This window comes from Delphinus delphis, chromosome 5, assembly GCF_949987515.2.
Source record: "Delphinus delphis chromosome 5, mDelDel1.2, whole genome shotgun sequence".
NCBI lineage: Eukaryota > Metazoa > Chordata > Mammalia > Artiodactyla > Delphinidae > Delphinus > Delphinus delphis.
Window position 1 is genome coordinate 105,657,707 of NC_082687.1, and position 15,311 is coordinate 105,673,017.

At 35.2% G+C, this 15,311-nt stretch overlaps 1 protein-coding gene across 1 annotated transcript in view; it reads left to right on the forward strand.

The window, feature by feature from the left end:
• The window catches only part of LOC132425544 (rho guanine nucleotide exchange factor 38), a 35,162-nt gene extending 20,524 nt beyond the window's left edge, over positions 1-14,638 (forward strand). Inside the window, exons 5-8 of the mRNA XM_069540715.1 lie at positions 4,176-4,319; positions 5,155-5,353; positions 5,498-5,757; positions 14,453-14,638. Coding sequence (XP_069396816.1) covers positions 4,176-4,319; positions 5,155-5,353; positions 5,498-5,757; positions 14,453-14,638 — 789 coding nt within the window. The remainder of the gene's footprint in view (positions 1-4,175; positions 4,320-5,154; positions 5,354-5,497; positions 5,758-14,452) is intronic.
• Positions 14,639-15,311: the final 673 nt, after the last annotated feature.

Sequence of the window (15,311 nt, forward strand, 5' to 3'; positions counted from 1 at the left end):
TTATAATTATTTTCTGAAGAGGAAGAAAGATATTTACAACCTAATATCAATTTAAAAAAAATCAGCTTCGTTTCTTGGCCCTTCATTTCAAGTGTATTACTTATTATTCAGCTCGTGTGATATTTAATGGACATTTCGAGGAAAATTAATTGTCCCTACTTTACTTTTTATTGTATAGTTAATTAACTTTTAACTTATCATCTGAATTAAATTAAGTTGAATAAAGAGGTGCTACATTTACTTGGCTCAAAAGGAAGAACTATTTAAAAATAAGTAAGCAGTCCCACACTCATTCTGTGCCCAAACCCCTCCAACTCCTGCTCTCACCCCAACTGATATTAGTTCATTTTTATATACTTAGAGTTTCTTTGTGCCATTAAAAGTAAATGCAAATATATATTTTTATTTCCTACACAAACTAGCAAACTATAGTACATTCTGCAACTTGCTTTTAACATCCATGTTAGTACATAGAGAGCTTCCTCATTTCTTTTACAGCTGTATATTAGTCCACTGCATAGTTGTACAATAGTGTGTAATCAGCCTCCTATTTTTTTGGTAACAACTTTATTGAGATATAATTCACATACTATATGCTCCACCCATTTAAAATGTACAACTCAATGGTTTTTTATATTCGTAAGAGTTGTGAAACCCATCACCACAATCAATTTTTAGAATATTGTCATCACCCCCAAAAGAAACTCTGTACCACTAGCAGTGACTCCACATTTCCCCCTAACCTCCCCAGTCCCAGACAACCACCAATCTACTTTCTGTCTCTACATATATGCTTATTCTGGACATGTGGCATAAATAGAATTATGCAACATGTGGTTCTTTGTGAGTGTCTTCTTTCACTTAGCCTAATGTTTTCAAGTTCCATCCATGTTGCAGTGTGTTTCAGAACTTAATTCCTTTTATTGCCAAATAATATTACATTGTATGGATATGTCACATTTTATTTGTCCATTCATCAGTTGATGAACATTTAGGTTATTTCCACTTTTTGGCTATTATGAACAATGCTGCTATGAACATTCAAGTTCTTAGTGGATGTATGTTTCCATTTCTCTTGGCTATATACCTAGGAGTGGAATTGCTGGATCATATGGTAACTCTATGTTAACCTTTTGAATAAATGCCAGTCTGTTTTTCAAAGTGGCTGCACTATTTTACATTCTCAACAGCAATGATTGAGGGTTCCAATTTCCTCACATCCGTCTTTTTTATTATGGCTATCTTAGTGGGTATGAAGTGATATCTCATGTGGTTTTGATTTGCATTTCTCTTATCAGTCCCCTATTTTTAAACTTTTAAAGTTGAAGTGTAACTTAAAAGATTATATACAGTAAAATAAAAGAAGGAGCCTTAAAACACCCAGTCTTCAAAGGGACAAGGGGAAGGAGTAGCTATAGGAATGTGCAGAGAGAGCTAACTGGAAAGGTTTACCTGACAGGATCTGTGACTATCAGTCAATACTACAGAAAGCAATAAATACTAAAGAAATTTATTGGGAAATAAATTTCCTTATCTCACTTTCCTCCCTTCTTCTGATTTCCTGTGGGTGCTTCTCATTGCAAGAACCCATCTGGAAACCAGAGTGCAAGGAAGCTGTTGATACACTCTATACTGGTCAGCCTTCCAGAGCACAGAGCAGGATGGAAATGGAAAAAGAATAAATTTGAAAAGACAAACAAAAGATATTCAGCACACAAAGTGAATTCTGGTTAGAGTTCAGCAATACCACACTATGATTACTTTTTATGTATAGCTTTTTTGTTTTTCTTAAAGTTAATAATTGTGTTTGTCTTTTATCAGCTTAATTTTCAATTGCCTAACTTTATTTGCCAGTTTGACTGCATCACTTCTTAAGACATTCAGATGTGTGATATATTCTATTAATTGTGTCTTCTTGCAGAAATCTCTCAGAGAACTGGTTATCTTTTTTATCTCATAATTAACTGTAATCCTGGGATTACTTCATCATCATTCTGGGGAATCCCTTTACCTCTCTTCTGTGTGGGATCTCACATTTCCTTATCCCATGTTGACCTTCTTTCTTGCTTTCTGCCTTTATTTGAGGGAGCAAATTTCTGAGTAGTTTCTTAAGAAAGGAAAATTGGGAGGTTAATATTTTGACACCTCAAATATCAGAAAATGTCTTTATACTATCATCATATTTAATTGATAGTTTGTCTGGGTGTAAAATTTTAAGTTGTTCTTCCTGAATTTGAAAGCATTCCATTGTTCCATTGTCTTCTAGCTTCCACTGTTTCTGTTGAGAACTCTGGGTGCATTTTGGTTCTTGATTCTTTGTATGCACTTTCCCCACCCTATCCCATTCTAAAAGTTTATGGAATTTTCTTATTGTCTTCATCAGTCTGAAATTTAATGATGATGAACCTTGGTGTGTCAGATGCTTTGTGGGATCCTTTCAACCTGAAAATTTATGTCTTCCGCTTCTAGAAACTTTGAACATTTCATTGATGATTTTTCTCTCTTCCCTTTCTCTTTTCTCTCTTTCTGAAATTCCTGGGTTGTTCCTCTAATCTTGTATCTTTTTCCACTTATTTTCTGTCTCTTTATTGCTTTGCTCTACTTCCTAAGAAAATTTCCTACTTAATCTTCAAACCCATCTTTTGATTTATTCTTATTTCTGTTCCCATGATTGTAATTTTTGAAAGTTCTTTTTGGCTTTCTTAAGATGAAAACAGGTTGCTTTTATTTTTATTAGGTTCTTTCTTTCTTGTTATAGTTATGACTTAGATGTCTGATATACTTGATCATTCACCACTGATAAAGAGTTGAGGACGAATTGGCAGCATTGAGCACCTAGATAGGCATTGAAAACTCTAAGCATCCACTACTGTGTAGAGTAATTTGACTGCAATTTCATTTGGGAACTCCTGATGATAGCACCATTAGGTCTTTCCTCTTAGGCTGGTCAGAGTCTCCGGAGATGTCCCTTCAAGTTTTCTGCCTAAAGGGTAATGGTTGACTGCTAGGCCTGGTTGGCAGGGTCTCTGGGTCCAGTCTATATCCACTCACTTAACTACCCTCTTTCTAACATGGGTCCCCCACCATTATTTGTGCCTAGTGTCCCCAGTCTAGATACTCTCTGATTTACCATTTGCAGAAAAGAAAACTTCATCTTCTGCTAAGGTAGGGAAGAAGCAATCACCAAGATTCACTGAAATGGAGAAAGAATCTGGGGATACAACTGCTTCAAAACAATTCCAGTTGTCTATATCTGCATAACAAATTACACCAACCATGGTGGTACGAAACAACCAATAGTCATTTCTTACTATTGTTTCTCATAGTTCTGGGGTTCACTGGGATCAGGTAATCATTCTCAGTGTCTCAGTCAGATAATAGCTGGGGCTGAAGTGGTCACAAAGACTTTCTCAGGCCTCTAAGATTGGTGGTGGACAGAAGACTCAAACAGCTGGGGACTGGAATAGCTGGGGCCCCACAGACACCCACCCATCCCACCACCATCCCCACCACTCCCCACTCCATCTTTCAACATGGTCTTCTGATATGGTGGACACAGTGCAACTGGACTTCTTCCATAGCAACTAAAGTCTCCCTAAGGTGAGTGTCCCAAGAGAAACCAGCAGAAACTGCATGATCTTTTTTAGCCTAATCTTGAAAGTCAAACAGCATCACTTCCTTTATTCTATTTATTTCAATATTCTATTCATTGAGGCAATCATAAATTCCCACCCAATTTTGAGGGAAGGGGACATTGACTCCACCTCTTGATGGGAAACATATCAAAGAATTTGCTTATTTGTTTTAACCACCACAGGATCTTAACCAATGTTTCTTGTTTTAGCCTTTTTCTCCTTCCTACTGTACCACCCCACCACATTGGAGAGCACTAGTGCCATCAATTACTGAGTCTTTCTTCCCAAAATTTTATTGCTATTGTAATTTTTTCTCTGCTGTTTCCTTTTATTTAAGCTTGAACTTAAAAAAATCCTTGTCATTTTTGTGGGATTTTTGGAGACAACAAATTAGATGGTTTTGATATAGGAGTTTTAATGTTGCCCTAATTTTTCGCTGTGGAATATGGTATAATTTTTCACTGTTCATCACAGATCTACTAAATTCAATACCTAATATGGTTAAGTATTTGTCTGGGAACGTCGTATTTCTACCTACAGGTACCACTGTTGGCTTCAAGCATCTCTGAAATTCAGAATCGAGTACTAGAAGAGGTTCAAAATCTGAATTTTGTGAAGGATAACAGTGCTACATTTATTGAGAGAAAACTTAGTTTTGAAAGGAAGAAGACTGTGCAAATTCTGGTGAGTTTGGTAGCATTCAGTAACAATGATGACTATCACTTTTTTGCCTTGATCAAATCATAATATATTATTTTCCATATCACTTATGTCATTCTAATATCCTATAGTTTACCTACTTATTATATGTAGAATTTCTTGTCTATTTCTAGCCTCTATACTATGAACTCCATAAGGTCATAGATTTTTTACCTGTTTTGTACATGATGTGTACAAAACAAGTGCCTAAATCGTGCCTGACACAAAGTAGGCACTCTATAAATATCTGTTGGATGAATGAACAGAATTTTATAGAGCAAAATCATTACAGTTCGAACCTTTCATTTTTCTCGATAAGGAATCCCAGTTTGCAGAGATGAAGTGGCTTTCTCAAAGTCACTTAGTGGCAGAGCTGGGACAGGGGCCAGGCCTCTTGACTCCTGCCTAATTTACTGATATTATTTCCGGGAAAAATACATGCACATGTACAATTTACTTAATTAAATATTATTTATCAAGTGCTTAATACACAAGTGATTGCCTACAGCATGGCAAAGAATTAAAAAATTGTTCAACATCAAAGAAGGATTAGAACCTCTGCCTTCGTATTCTCAGCTGAATTTTCTTTTTTCTCTACAACACTGCCCTCATGTGCTAACTAGAGAATCTTTACCTGCATAACTCAGCTAAATACTTTCACATAATAACTTGATCTCTGCCTCAACATTGAAATAATCCTTAATCAATGTATGGCTTCAATAGTTAAAAAATCTCCAGAGAAGAAATATCTACCAATATTTATCTGTGCGGATTTTATTATACATCTATCTGAACCAAAAGCTCTCCTTACTTCTCCCAGCCGGAAGTGCCACGTCAGAATGACACTCACCGCTGCAAACTTCTATCCACGTACAGTACAGAGGAACTCTACCAAGCTAAGCGCAAGTGCAACGCTACACAAGAATATGACATCAGTCTTCTGGAAGGGGAGTTGGTGGCTGTGATGGAACAGAAGGATCCGTTGGGGAGTACCAGCAGGTGGCTTGTTGACACAGGAAGTAAGTTTTTTTCATAAGAAGCAAAGAACTTCCACCTCTCTTCTAGTTGAGATTTTCCCAGGGGGCCTCTGTGTCCTTCTCTAAATGCAACTGTTTGGAAAGAGTTATAAATAACCATGTTTCTTCTTTCTATTTCCTATCCAGTTATAAAAGGATATGTGTATTCCTCCTTCCTAAAACCCTACAATCCAGCAAAAGTGCAGAAGGTGGACGCCGAGAACAGGTTCTGTGATGATGATTTTGATAACATCAGCCTCTTTGTGTCTTCACGACCAGCCAGTGACAGTGTCACAGGCACCCCAGAAGGTAGCATAAGTGATAGCAGCTCATCTCTTAGTGGAACATGTGGGAAGTCTGAAACAAACAGTACTGATGTTGACAGTTTTCAAGAGGTAGATGAACAGGTAAGAATTTGAACCTGATGTAAAGACGCTTGGCTGTTGGAATCATGAAAGATGTTCTGTCTTACTGTGAGACTTGGTGGAAGTGTCAGCTTCTCTGTAGCACTTCTCTCTAGCACTTCCTCTCTGTGCACCTTTTTGCAAGGAATTTAATTCTCTGAGCCTGTTTCCTCAAATGAAGAAAAGAGGACAATAATTCCTACTTTGCAGAGTTGATGTGTGGATATTAGAGATATTAGATATTAGAGATAATTTTATATGTAAAGTACCCAGCACAGAGTAGGCACTGAATAAATAGTAGCTGTTACTACTTAGAGTGAAGTGAAGATGGTCTCTTTATACTTCCCCCATGAGAGGAAAACAGCTCAATACTGAACAGATCACCGCCATCAGCAACATGTGGAAAACTGACCGTAGTTCCTCTGAGAGCAGTATCTTCATTGCGCTATCTATGAATCAGTCATTTTTAATCTCTTGCATAATGACATATACTACTGACATATACTGAAACTTTTAAAAGCTACCTTTCTCTCACTTAACCAGTGCAAAGGCTATTGGCATAACCCTTTCCCAAAATGGTAAGTTAACTATAATATAGGGTTCCTTTTTGCTACCTCAGAAATGTTAATCCCCAAGTGGTGACGAACTAACTGGTCCCTTTTTAAACTTGTTTTTTTTTCCTTAGTGGCCTTTTTTTTAATCTGTATTGGGTCTTCGTTGCTGCCCGTGGGCTTTCTCTAGTTGTGGCGAGCAGGGGCTACTCTTCGTTGTGGTGCGCAGGCTTCTTATCGCAGGGTCTTGTTGCGGAGCACAGGCTCTAGGCACGCGGGCTTCAGTAGTTATGGCACATGGACTCAGTAGTTGTGGCTCGCAGACTCTAGAGCACAGGCTCAGCAGTTGTGGTGCATGGGCTTGTGGGATCTTTCAGGGCTCGAACCCGTGTCCCCTGCATTGGTAGGCGGATTCTTAACCACTGAGCCACCAGGGAAGCCCCTAGTGGCTTTTTATTAATTAATTTTAACTTCTTTTTTAAAAATAAGGTTAATACATGTTCTTTGTGGAAAGTTAAAACAGTAGAAAGATATATGTAAATTAATAGTAAAGGTCTTTATTCTCTCCTCAGTCCTACTTTTCAGAGACAACATGCAGGTATATCTTTTCAGATATTGTATTTACGTGAGTGAATTTATACTTAGACGAGTGGGAACATATACGTGGTACATAATTTTTTTCAGTTAACAATATATCTTAGATAAAACAGTACCTAAATATCTACCTTCTTCCTTAAAAATTCTGCATAGTATTTCATTATCTGGATACATCATAATTTATGTAACTATTACCATAATAATAGACATTCAGAATATTTTGAGGTTTTTAAAATTTCAAACAATATTTCAGGCCAGATCCTTGTTCATCTATTTTTATACACTTATATATGAGTATATCTGTAGGGCAAGTTCCTGAAAATACTGGAGTGTCAAAGGATATGTAAAGTCTTGATATACATTGCCATACTGCTCTTCAAAACTACTTTTATTCAACTTCTTTCAACAATACATTGATTGCTGTCCAATTCATGACTGATACATTAAAAAAGTTTTATTAAGTTCTTATTTACATATCATACAATGTATGCAATTTAAGTATACAATGCACTTTTAGTATATTAACAGGGTTTTGCAACCATTACCTGAATCCAACTTTAGAACATTTCCTTCACCCTAAAAGATCCTTTGAACCCATTTGCAGCTCCTCCTCTTTCTCACTTTTAGCCCCAAGAAATCTTTAATCACTTTTTTCCTCCATAGATTTGCCTTCTTTGTATTTTCTGTATTAATGGAATCATACAATATGTGGTGTTTTACAGCCAACTTCCTTCACTTAGCATGTTTTTTGAGATTCATCCGTGTTGTAGTATGTATATGTATTTTGTTGCTTTTCATTGCCTAACGGTATTTTACTCTATGAATATAGCATATTTTGTTTATCCATTCACCAACTGATGGACATCTGGGGTAATTTCTATTATGAATAATGCTGCTATGAACATTTGTGTGTAAGTCTTTGTGTGAATTTCATTTTCTTGAGTAGATCCCTAGGAGTGGAACTGCTTATTGGTAAGATTAAGTTTTTAAAAAAACTGCTAAGCTGTTTTTCAAAGTGACTGCCCCGTTGTATGTACCCAACAGCAATGTATGAGGATTGTGAATTGCAGTTTCTCCACATCCTTGCCTTATTGTCTGTCTTTTTTATCACAGCCATCTATCTTAATGGAAGTGGTGTCTCATTGTAGTTTTGATTTACATTTCCCTAATGACTAATGCTATTGAGTATCTTTCATGTTCTTATTGGCCATTCCTGCATCTCCTTTGGCGAAAGGTCTTTTCAAATATTTGCCCATTTAAAAAATTGGGTCATTTCCCTTCTTATTATACAGTTTTAAGAATTCTTTATATACTCTGCATAGAGTTCTTTATCAGATATATAATTTGCAAGTACTTTGTCCCAGTCACTACTGATTCTAAGCTCATTTATACATTACTATGTGTTCTTACCACTTTTCTGTCTTGAAGTTTCAAACACCCTGTTTTTCTATTACTCATTCACTCTCTTAGTTTATTCAGAGTTTCTATAAGACAATATAATGTTATAATACCAACTGATAAATGAATTTTTATTAGTGAAATCTATATACTTGATTAAATGTCCTGGCTGGCTTTTAATAACTTCTAGGTTACTAAGATAACTTTCTAAGTTATCTTAATAACCTAGGACAGACACTGGAGGACCAAATTTGTGAAGATGACCTAAAGCTGGCTTGATGTTGAGTTCTAGTTTTTACTTGGCTTTACAGGGACTTTTAGATTAAGCACCTCACTTAGGCTCTTTCAGCATGAACTGTATAGTCTAAAATTGCATCTAGTGCCTACTAGCTGCTACTGCAGAGTAACTGTCTTTGAGTAAACGTATTATGTATCATGAGAATTAGATCCATTAGAAGTTTCCATTGCTGAGAGGAAAAGTAATGAGATAATTTTCTTTTGCCCAAAACAGAAAGTATATTAATGATATCTCTCCATAAAGTGCTACTTGTTTTCTTTCTCCTCTGAGTTTCGAACGAATTCAAAACAGACCCTGGTGTCAGGGATATAAATCTAAACATTACTACAAATATAGCTGGATTAGAAAATGCAGCTTGGATCTGCGGCCACATAGAATCCCCTATACCTTTGCTTTGAGTTGAAATAACACAACCCAAATTGCAGGTCTCTTCTGATCAAATAATAATGGCATGATCTGTATTAGTTTTCTATGCTGCATAACAAATTGTCACAAACTAAGTAGCTTAAAACAACATAAATTTATTATCTCACCGTTTCCATGGTCAGAAGTACAGGCAACAGCTTAGCTGGGTGCTCTGCTTGGAATCTCAGAGAACTGAAATCTAGACGTTTGCTTGGCTGTGCCTCTTTCTGAAAACCAGGGTTGTCTTCCAAGCTCATGGTTGTTGGCAAAACTTAGTTCCTTGTTCCAGTAGGAACAAGGTCTCCATTTTCTTGCTGGCTATCAACCAAGGACCACTGTCAACACTCAGAGGCTGTGCTCAGATCCTTGCCACGTGACTGTCCCTATAGGCAGTTCACGACATGGCTGTTGGCTTGCTCAAGGCCAGCAGGAGAGCATCTCTCTGATTTCAAATCTTTCCCTTCAGAGGTGACTGGACTCTCTTTTAAAGGACTCACCTGATTATGTCAGGCCCACTCAGGATAGTGTTCATCTAACTCAAAGTCAACTTATTAGGGACCTTATTAGGCACCGTTGTAAGATCCCTTTACCTTTACCATGTAATGTAACCTAATCACAAAAGTGAAATCCCATCATATTCACAGAGGGGATTATACAGAACAAGTTCAGCAGGAGGTGGTAATCTTGGGGTTCTCCTTAGAATTCTGCCTACCACAGTATGTAAGATGCCTTGTTTGGCAAGCAGGATGTTGGACTAATGTGATAATCTTTGGTACTTCTTGAAGAGGACCAAGTTTAATAATGGCTAAAACCAAGTTTTAGAGGGAAGTAATGGCTGAGAATCAGTGCTCTTTTCTTTTTTCACATAAATAATACTGAGAACATAATTTTTGACATCAAAAAAGTTGTTTTGCACTAATTCTAGATTCATTGTCCGGTCCCTCCTCTATACATTTTTCAGCTGCTTATGATGATAATGCTATATATCTAGTGTGTCATTATTTTTAAAGTGCTTCAAAAGTCAGCAGGCTGTAACATATTTAAGTAGTCATTAAATGATGCTTTAGAGAGCTATTTATTGACATGAAAAGATTTTAAAATATATTTTGAAGTGAAAAAGCAGGTTGCAAAAATTATGTGTACAATAATTACATGTTTATTACCACTTTAGGTAGGTAGGTAGATAGAAAGAAAAGTGGAAGAAGAAAAGGAAGAAAGGATAAAAGAAAAACAAGATATTAATAAAAATTAGTAAATTTCTTTGTTTACCTTTATTTAAAATTGTTTTTTACAAAAATTACTTGTGTAATAACAATTCATAATTGTTAACTAAAGAACAAGAAAGCTTGCTCCTGGTGGGTAAGAGAGAAGAATGAGCATTTTTCATGCCATATAACTATCTTGGCTTCCTGAGCTAATATAATACTGTAAATGCTGGTTTTGTAGCTTTTTAGTTTTGGAAAGAAAGATTAAAATACATTATGATTTTTGTTGTTGCTAACTGGAGAACTGGGATGAAATCAATAAAATGAAATTCAGTGAAGATAGGTAATGTGGCCCACTAAGGGAGAATAATTAAATGCACAAATATAGCATAAGGAAATGCTGAACTGGCAATGGTACCACAAGGAAAGAGCTGGTGGTTATGAACAGTAGGTAATAAATTGGGTATGAGTCAATAATACAGTAATACAGAGTGTTATTTAAAAAGAGTAAATGCTGTGGAGAACTGGGTTGTAGTCATAAAATATTGTCCATAAAATGCATCAGAGCTTTACAGATTGCAAAGAAGCAACTAATAAAATATATTTTCATAAATGCCAAGGTTTGGAAAAAACGGATTAGACGATTATGTCTTAAATTTACAAAATTTTAATGTGTCTGGACCAAAACATAATAACACTGAAAGTCCAACAGCCTAGAACAATTAAAATATTTTTTTAAAAAAGAGAGAAAACCTTTAGCTCTTAAATCCATAACAGATTGAAAACTTCTAACCTGTAGTCAAACGTGATCAACTACCATCTCTTTAAAAGCAGACTTACTTCCATTTTGAGTATCTGTCTTAAGTGGAAGCACAAACATATATAAAACCCGAAAAATCCTCATCCTAAATTAATTTTGGACTATGACCATCTAAAATATTGAAAGTATATATTATAATTTTGTACTTTAAGTTTACAATTTTATGAGAATCTATATTGAGCGTTTAAAATATAAGCTTTGCCATAATTTCATACCAAATAGATGTAGGTGGAAGATTTTATATTGCCCTTGAGAGTATATATGCCAAATTGAAAGACCACCACAAATATTTAGGAATCATATATTAGCAGGTAATTTGACCTGCTAAAAAATCTATAGCTGCACTGATAAAGTATATACATTATGTATAAAAATTGCAAAAGATGGCTAGCAACTGCTATTGTGGGCTCTTAAGATTATTTCAGAAGCTGTGTTATGATACATGATATTCCTGAAAGCTTTTGCAAACCAAATCCTCCACTCTGTTCTTGTGAATATATTCAATGTCTTCACTTTCTAAACAACAAAACATATTAGAGATTCCAGTCCCTTTCCACAAGAATACACTCTGCACATCCTTGCTAGAACAAGAGTTTGGTTCCTAAAGTGCTATGAGAAATGGACCAAGCACAGGATTTGGAGTTAGAAGATATGGTCCTAGCAGTACCAACTAGCTCTATGATTATGAGCTTGTTACTTCTTTAAGTCACAGCTCACAGGGTTGTTGAGGATAAAGCACATTTGACATGTAAACTGTTATGAGAGTTATAAAAGGTGGTCATTATTGCTACCACTCCACTGCTCAAGAATTTATGGCATCTCCCTTTTTGTTCTCTCTTTACTTTTTAAAATTACAAAATAACCCATGTCCACCAATCTGTCTTGTATGTATCTTGTATGACACAAGATGATCTCTTGAATGTTCTTGTATGATATCCAAGCCCTTCAGCCTTACTTTCAAATCAAATCAACATATATTTGAATTCCTACTGTATACCAGATGTGGTCAATGGAAGTTGAAATGTGGTTCCTCTCTCTGAGGTGGAGCTCATGCTAGAGCTGATGAGATGATATGTAAGTCAGTGGTATCAGAATACCATCAAAAGCTAAATAGTTCAAGATCTAAAGAATAGCTTACACTGTACCTATATAGTTGACCCTTGAACAACTCGGGGGTGAGGTGTGCTGACCCCCTGGGCAGCTGAAAATCTACAAAAAATTTTGTCTCCTCCAAAACCTAACTACTAATAGCCTACTGTTGACCAGAAGCCTTACTGATAATATAAATTCTTGATTAACATATATATTGTATGTTTATGTATTATATATACATACAAGAAAGCTAGAAAAAAAGATTAAGAAAATCATAAGGAAAAGGATACATTTACAGTACTGTACTGTATTTATAGATACTCTAAGTTTATGTCATCTGTTTACAAAATGAATCATTTAATACCCACTTCAATATTGTATTATATGATACAAAACACTGTAGGTGTTAAATGTATTGCTAACACTAGACATCAGAAATGAAAAAATAATATGAAAAAGCAATTCATATTTATTTACAGGTATAATGATTCATGCATTGAAAACAAAGCAGCAGCAATAGGATTGCTTTATGGTAGCCTAGTGTAATCAATATGATTGCTTCATGGTAGGCTAGTCTATACACTAATGACTGAATCATTATCAAATTTTTATGGCATACAGTATTATAGCCATATTCCTAGTACAATATTGGAAACATTGTTTACTTTAAAAAAAAACACTTACCTGTGATGATAGGCTGATACGCAGTCTCTCCAATTATGAGGAAGAGGCATACTGAACAGTAATATAATTCTTTGAAAGTAAAGTTATAAAACAGTAAGAAAACGAACACATTTTTTTATGTTAAATATCACTCATCTTATGCCTATGCAAGTAAGGGTAGACTAGTTACTATATATATTTTAAGCACTCATGACATACCTTACTTTTTCTTAATTTTTTTGATATTTCTAAACTATGTGGTTCATCTGTGAGTTTTTTCAAATAGTTGCAAATCTCTCCAAATTTTTCCAATAATTTACTGAAAAAAATCTGCTTATAAGTGGACCCACTCAGTTGGGTGTTGTCCAGGGGTCAACTGTAGTCCCCCCTCCACAATACCCAGTCTCTTCCCTGCTCAATGGAGTCACCTTATTTCTCATAATTTCCTTTTTATATTGACCTTCAATTTTGAGAAAGTTAATCTGCTTGCCTTTCCCATATACTGTTTCCATGTATTCATCTCTGTACCTTTGAATAAGACATATCCACCCCTTTATCAACTTCGTCACCTGTAAAAGGTTACTTCTTCCAAAACACAGCTCACAATTAGCTGATATATATATATCACCTGCATTTGTAGGGCGTTTTTTGTTTTGTTTTTTTGTTTTTGCATGTGCTCCTTTTTATTGGCATTTGTTTTGCCTAGCTGGGTTATAAGTTCTCTGATAACATAATATCTGGTTATTAATAGATACTTAATAACTTCTAATTAAATAAATGAATGAATAAATGTTGTTAGTTGATTGCTAAATTTTATACCATAACCGAACATTTTTATTAACAGTCTTATGATTTTAGTGGAGGAGGGACTAGTCACTTATTTAGAGGCTTCCTATGCATCTAATAATTATGAAGTACTCTTTTGAGGTTAAAGAAAAATTCTTTTGACAAATATATTTTATTAGTCTCTCTAGGTCACTCAAATAATTTAAAATTATAAATTTAATACATTGTCATTATAAAAGTTTATAAAATGAGTTAACAAATAAAAATGAAAATCACCTCTAATTCTACTACTCAAAGAAAACCATCTAACAATATTAGACACATATTGCACATCTGATTCTGTATCTTTTGGGTGGGGGCGCTGAGCACTTTATCATAAGAATTTTCCTGTGTTATTAGTCTCAGAAAACACTATTTTTATGACTACAAATTTCCTTAATGTAAGTATCTAGAATTTAATTTTTGCTGAACCTTTAGTGTTATTCCAACTTCCCTCCCACTTTTCACCTTATAAGTAAGTCGGTATTGCAGTAACATTATTATGCAATAGTCTGTGCCAATGTTTCTATTTCATAGAAGAGACTCTTAGAGCTATTTCTGAATCAAAAAGAGTTAACATTTAAAAAATCTAATAGAAAGTGCCAAATTGCCTTCAAGAATGGACAGTTTAGACTCCTCCCAACAGAACAATAAGAATGGAAATTTCACTCTATTTTCATCTTGGGCCATACTTTAGCAAAATAAATCCAACAAAGGAGTTGGGGAGTGACTTTGGAAAAATAAGAAAACTTCAGCATTTCTTCTAAAAGCTTGGAAGTCTTTATTATGTTTGTCTAAATTTTTAGGCTCTGCTTCTAATAATGTTATTTGCTTCTGTGTCTAGATTTTCTATGCAGTTCATGCCTTTCAGGCACGGAGTGACCATGAACTCAGCCTTCAGGAATACCAAAGAGTTCATATACTTCGATTTTGTGACCTAAGTGGCAACAAAGAGTGGTGGTTAGCTGAAGTTCAAGGGCAGAAGGGCTATGTTCCAGCTAACTACCTTGGGAAGATGACTTATGCTTAAGAAAATAAGCCTTTGACTTTTATTTTCTGGCAAGTTGTTGACTGACTACCTCATAAAACCGACATTACAAAATGTTGACCTAGGAATCAAGAAACCTCCAAACTACATGAACTGATACCATACCAGGTTTTAAGGAAGACTGTACTTCCAAACAAGATTATTTCAAAATGTATTATGAAGAATACATGTTGAAGGAAACACTAAACAAACAAATAGCAAAACAAACAGTCAAAGCTCCAACTATCAACTAGTTAAAAGTGATCTTCTGAAAGGGTAAATGTATTCTTTATCGTCATGAAAGGTTGGATTTAAGGACAAGGTTTTTTCAATTTACTGTATTTTATTTTTCCGTATTATATATTTTGCCTTCAATGTTTTTGTTTTTCATATTCTCTTTTGCACACGCATGCACATATATACATACACACAAATATATACCATATACATTACATGGTTTACACACATATATGTGTACTATATGGTATAGATTATATACACATATGCATGAACCAGGGAGTGTACTAAAGAGACACAAGAATAGAAATTGTACACTTAATTAACAGTCAACTAGAAGTCTGATATGGACCCTCTATTTTCTTTTTTTGGCCACACGGCACACCACAGGGCATGTGGGATCTTAGCTCCCCAACCAGGGATGAAACCCGTGCCCCTG